Genomic DNA, 6,363 nt, shown 5'->3' with positions numbered 1-6,363 from the left:
TTCATAAAGGCAGTATTGAAATAGGCCTAGTATGGATACTTACTAAGTGACTCCCATTAACTTGCACCCTAAACGGTCTTAATTTAGGCTTAACGTTATCTACTTGTGTAGCCTATAGAATGAGACAAAATAGCGATGGAGACTAATTTAGTATAGGCCTATCTGTAAATATATCCTATTCAGGCTGTGATGGTTTGGTAGCCCTCGTGGCTAATGCCTACTTTAGCCTATCTAAATGTGTTTGTAACTAACCCATCTGTTTTTTGAAGAGTTGACCTTTCTCTCTGCTGCCAAATGCTTGTCTCTCTGCTCGGTTTTGCGGAGCGATCGTCCGGCAACTTGGTAAGACACCACTGGCCGTTGGTTGTTATCTAAAATGGGTGATTCTCCTATTTTGTCATGAACATCTATTGTATTCAGACTTAATTCCAGGTTGTTCGGCATAACTTATCTCTTTCTGGTGTAGTAAGTATGTCAGATAACTCAGGGTAGGCAAGATCAAAACATAATTTATTTTGACAACTTGTCGTCAAAACTTAATTATCTTCAGAATTCTAGAATTGGAATTGTATTCATTCTTCCTCTGCACTTATTTACACGTGAGATCATGCCATTCGCTGGATGAACACAGGGACTGATAACACAAACAGAAATATTTGCTTTGACATCATGACCCTGCAACTCCCAGGCCCCATTCCGTTATTTCGATGCGTGGATACTTTTTATTTGCTCGCACCGCATTGTAACTGTTTACGCTAAAACGAGACGAGCAGCATCGTTGTAATTGTAGTTTTATAAATGTATCTCTCTATTCATTTTCAAATGTCACATCTCGTAAATAAACGTCATGTCCCACAATGCACCTTCAGCGACGAAGTTAAACCACAGCACCGCACGTGATGTTTCGCTCTCGACTAGCTTCCTGGTTTCCAGCTTCCCTACATCCATATTATACAGAAGTGAATTTCCAGATTTGTTACCAAACATCAACTGTTTGTTGATGGTAATTGTGACCGAGATGAAGTATTTGGGGTTCGTTTTGTGCCTGTGTGTCGGTGCATTGGGAGGGAAGTATTCACGCGAAATTAATGAACAGAATGCCTCTGTAGATGGAAAGAATCCGATAGAATTCCGAATTGCAAAACTGAATCAGGTCTGGGAGAAAGCTATCCGGGTGAGTAACCAAATTCGGCTTATCCATGACATTTCTATGTGTATTCAATGTTTTAATTTAGTTGGAGGTGATGCATGTAGCGGTATGCGAGGCGAATGCACATATTTGTTTGAATGTTTTGACATCCAGCCTAATTTACGAAAGACAATTTTGCATGCCGCAGAGGTATGCGTTCTTCTACTGACATGTCAGACTCTCATGCCACTAAGACATGGTGGAAATGACTAATGCTGAATGTAATGTAAAACCATTAAGACGTTTCTCTCCATTGTCAACTACAGATGCAAATGCCGCCTGTACGACAGGCCGAGCTCCACAGCGATCTGAAGATCCAGGAGAAGGACGAGCTTCAGTGGAAGAAGCACAAAGCCGAGGGGTTGGACGAGAACGGAGAGAGAGAGGCAAAGCTGCGGCGAAATTTTAACGGTAGAATACTAATGGCATAGAATAAGCCACCCACTCATGATCCCGTGAAAGATTTGCCTCCAATAAAGCCTAGACACATGAAGTTTAAATTATTAATTATTATTGTCTTAGCTTATACTTTTTCTGTGGATCAAAATCACTTCTTAATTAATAGGAAAAACAACAAGTTCTTGCACACAAATGTCTACATTGTAAATCTATTCTACAACTAAATTCAAGGTATCACAGAATTAAGAAATTTCAGATTGTAAAAAGAATGAAAGTGAACCTAGCAGTCCATTATTCGTTTTATGATTTATTCATTGATGATCTGCTTCCTTCCTTTTCGTTACAGTTATTCTTGCCAAGTATGGCATGGATGGTAAAAAAGACACCAGGACATTGGAGAACAACAACTTGAAGGACCATGACATTAGAGAGGGAGATGTGTTTGAAGACCCAAGGCTGGACAAACTGTGGAACAAAGTAATGACATTTTGAAATATTTTTTCTGTATTACATAAGTGATTTTAAGTGCAGAGTAATTAATTTTACAAGTTTGTGGAAAGATGTGTATATACAATGATATGAATATAAAGATTAATTATTGAGTTGGTTATGACAAAGACAAGTTAAGGCAGCTGCTGTTTATCATCTAGGCAAAATCATCTGGAAAGTTCTCTGAAGATGAGCTCCAAAGTTTACGCAGAGAGTTCCAGCATCACAAGGACAAGATCCACGACTACAACATCTTTATGGATACTGTCACCAGGACTGAAGGTCATTTTCAAGACTTTAGCCTTTTAAAGTAATTTGTGGCTGTTAAACAACCTTATGCTGACAAACTTGCTAGGATTTGCCCTATTCTATTTGTATCTTGCGTCATCATTGGCATGTTCAGTGTTGCCTGGAGTTGACAAACAAGTTGGACACACATACTGTATTGCTTAAAAGATTGGCAGGTGTTGGCCATTTCAGGCCCTCTGTTCCTGTTTGTCTTATTTGTGGATCCTTCTCTCCACAGGTGTGATATGGTTAGATCTGTCCCATTTCCTCAGTGGAAATGTCATCTGTCACTTTGGCAGTGTGCCCATTAGATTCAGACACCGGCTGGCCGTTAGGCACAAAACATGTCCGTCACATCACAGACTCTATCACATTTGGCAGGCGTGTTGGCTCCAGACAGAAAAATGGAAGGGAAAATGGAAACCCTGAAACTATTAACTTTCTAAACTCAGTGCTGATTTGATAAATCCTCATCCCCTTTTTACACGCAAAGAGGGTCTCTGGGACGTCTTCCTCCCTTTTGATTGGTGTTGTGTCTTGTGTTTGGATCCCCAGAGATCCATAAGAATGTGATCTCACCCCTGGAGGGGGACGTGAAGGAGCATGCTGTGCACCAAAAGCACACAGAGCTGAAACAGAAGATGAGAGAGCTGAACAACGGCTTTGAGCGCCTGCGCAAGATCAGCCACGAGGGCTTCAGTGAAGACAGCGGTGAGAGGCGTGTCCTGTTGGATGCAATTCAATTTACAGTTATTCCTCAGTTGCTTTGGTACATTTCTCAAATCAGACTTAAAATTATAAATAACGTTTTGTTTAACCTCCACATTGTCAGGTCGCTTGTCGTCATAACAGCAATTTCTCATTCTTTTGAACATTTTGCAAATGCTTTTGCACATTCATCCAAAAGGCTATGTTCAATCATCTGCTGTTTAGTTTTACCCCCCAAAACATCTAGGGATCTATTCAATGTGTAAGTCGTGACATGCAAATGGTGTAAACCATTTATCATTATTTATCATTATGCCTCATCCAAATGCTACATCAGTTTCAGTGACTTTGGTATTTTTAGAATGTTTGCAAAATGACTTGTCCTTCAAACCTTGATTGTTTACATGCGATTGGGATTAATTCAGTTTGTTCAAAGTCAAAAAGTTAGTGTAGAACCTCATAGGCCAATGAGAGAAGCCTATGAGTAAGTAGCAGCATGCCAAATTACGTGCTGTATGTGGTCTTTTGGGTGTTGTTTGTACAAATTGTTTCTAGAAATGAACTTACTGTTCTGAAAATGTCAAGGATGATTCAAGAAATATACAAAAGCAACTGAGAAAAACATGATTGTGATAATTATTTTGATGTATGTTAGCACTTTTCATTCACATTGATAATGTACCGAGGTCAAAAGAAAATACACCCTCTGATAGAGTCTGACTTATTATGGCAGTGTGGTTGCTTTAACAGAGCTGTGTTTTCGCTGTCTTCTGTTTATCTGTTTTTGTGGTTTCCTGTTTTCAGAGTTCCGGGAGCCCAGAGTCATTGAGCTGTGGGAGATGGCAAGGACAGCCAATCTCACGGAAGATGAGCTAGACTCTCTAAAGGTGCGTTTATAACCTAACTAAACCTTTAGAGTTTTCTGTGGAAGTTACAACTTTTTTTTTGTAAGTTTGTAAACCTAACTCAGACTTTGCCCCCTGTGCTTTCGTCCGATTTGCCAGAGCGGGTAGAAGTTGCAGCTGCTACCTACTGTTGCCAAGCAACAGCTCTTTGGATTATTTTGTGTGTCTGTGTATGACTGAATGAACTTACTTCCTGGGAGAGTGGACAATTTACCTCAATTCAATTTCAGTTGTACTGACTGAAACTGGCGTTTTACTAAGTTATTGTGAATCCTTGTTACATTTCTGGGTTTGACCAAAGCTTTAAAGTCTTCAGCTTTTGTGGTCACATAGTTTGTGGTTTTGCCTATTCTGAGTTGACTCTTTTTTCATTCCCCTTTCCCTTTCTATCTCCTGCTTCTCATTGGCATTTCATCGTTTCATCTCAACTTTGTTTTACATGCTTTATTCCCATTGGCCCCGCTCCATCTCTCTCTCTCTCTCTCTCTCTCTCTCTCTCTCTCTCTCTCTCTCCCTCCAATGTCCTCACAGGAAGAGCTGAAACACTTTGAGACAAAGGTGGAGAAGCATCAGCATTACCAGGAGCAGCTAGAGCTCTCCCACCAGAAGCTCAAGCACGTGGAGGCGCTGGGGGACAAGGAGCACATCATGCGCAACAAGGAGAAGTACAACTCCCTCGCCGAGAAGACCAGGGAGATGGGCTACAAGGTGCGTACAGATGTGTTGGTACATTGTCTTGATGCACTGGTTTTCTTGTAAGGTCTTCACACTCTCCACTTTATGTGGGAGTGACAGACAATACTGAGAAAGCACGTACGTAAGCTGTGGTCCTAACAGTTGGTGTCTAAGTCTTGAGGAAGTCAGTTTGAAATACTAATATTTTCTTTAACATTGCAACACCATGAAGAGGTTCTCTAATGTAATGCAGTGCAATAGGAGTGTGGTTATGGAGCCCATAGTAAGAGGGTGGGGGGTTGGGTAGGTTTAAGGCCTTGTGAACCTCTTGAGAATATAACACCTAGTGATGGTTTATTTTCTTTTCCCAGATGAAGAAACACATGCAGGACTTGACCAATAAGATCTCCCCTGATGGTCTCCCGCACAACGAACTTTAAGCTCCCTTTTGTTTTCTGTTTCCATGGCAACAGAAGAGTTGGCTAATTTTTCTCCCCATCTGTAATTATTTTTCCGACTTTATGTACATAGCTTATCTGAAATGTAAAGATTTTCCACTTTTATAGAGAAATGATTCAGTGGTATCACGTGGCATTTTTTTTATATATATATATATATATATATTCATCATTCTGTTGTTATGCCATTGTTGCCTGTCAAAACATGAAGATGTGTCTGTGACATTCTTCTTGTTGTCCAGAAAGTCATTGTTTAATCTCATAATTGTTTCAAGGATAGAAGCACATGCATATCATGTAAACACATGAAGGGGCATGAAAGATTGTACAAATTATGTAAAGATCTATTTGTAATGGTTATTGTGCGGTACGTGTCACTGTTTTTTGCGTAATTCTTGCCTAACCTCACATTGTTTTGTAGATTCAGTCATTCCATCTTTTGCACTATGAAGTCAATCAGGATCCAATAATACGATTGGTGTTTATCTTCACTGTCATCTTTTGTTAACTTTTTTGGTCTTGTCTACTTTCTTTCAGAAAATGTGCACTGCAGTCCACTCAATAAAACCTAGTCCAATCAGTTAGCAGTGCAGGTTGAGGTTGCTCTTTGAAAGACCTACCTTCCTCTACCTTCCCCCTTTTAGAGGGTAGACTCATTCCTGTAGGATTCCTTTTGGTCTTCAAATAGAATATAGGGTTAGACCGAAGTGCTTCACTGTTCGATTCCTCAGGCTTTCTGGTCAAAGAATGCCCTGCCAAGGTAAAAAAAAAGATTTATTGAGAAGGTGACCACATTGAGATGCAGCCTCTCTTCATTTTCGGTAGGAACGAATTAGCTTTTGAGGGAGGCACCATAGGTGAAGTCACCCAGACTTATTTGAACCCACCTTTTGGATCTATTATTTAAGCCCAGTGCCCTTAGACCTATCATCAAGCTCTTGGCAGCCTGTGCTGTGCAGTACAGTTTTTCTCATCACCATTCCTTAGACTTGTTGGGAACCTGAAGTGCAAACGAATTCAACATCTCTTCTGCACATGCCTACTGTTATATTTGGTCAAGTACAATTTTCCATTGATACCCATCGAGGAAGAAAAAAATCTCAATAAAAAAATCTCAACAGTCTGAATAGTCATGTGTTTTTCATGTGTGGTGCATGATTCCTTTTTTGTATCATTGGTTAAACATTTCCACCGCTTTTGCAGGAATGATGTGTGTGTTTGTGAGTACGTCCTTGGAAGGTGGGGAATATAA

The 6,363-nt window shown here is 40.2% G+C and overlaps 1 protein-coding gene across 1 annotated transcript; it reads left to right on the top strand.

The window, feature by feature from the left end:
* The first annotated feature begins 950 nt into the window (after positions 1 to 950).
* On the top strand, positions 951 to 6,209 carry lrpap1 (low density lipoprotein receptor-related protein associated protein 1). Its single transcript, XM_080837384.1, has 8 exons — positions 951 to 1,174; positions 1,456 to 1,600; positions 1,935 to 2,065; positions 2,239 to 2,359; positions 2,921 to 3,076; positions 3,878 to 3,960; positions 4,510 to 4,686; positions 5,025 to 6,209. The coding sequence occupies exons 1-8, from the start codon at positions 1,001 to 1,003 to the stop codon at positions 5,091 to 5,093; spliced, it is 1,056 nt and encodes a 351-aa protein (XP_080693510.1). The 5' UTR covers positions 951 to 1,000; the 3' UTR covers positions 5,094 to 6,209.
* The last annotated feature ends 154 nt before the right edge of the window (positions 6,210 to 6,363 follow it).

This window comes from Sprattus sprattus, assembly GCF_963457725.1.
Source record: "Sprattus sprattus genome assembly, chromosome: 4".
Lineage (NCBI taxonomy): Eukaryota > Metazoa > Chordata > Actinopteri > Clupeiformes > Clupeidae > Sprattus > Sprattus sprattus.
The sequence above is the reverse complement of the archived record's forward strand: the minus strand, read 5'-3'. Positions and strand labels throughout refer to the sequence as shown.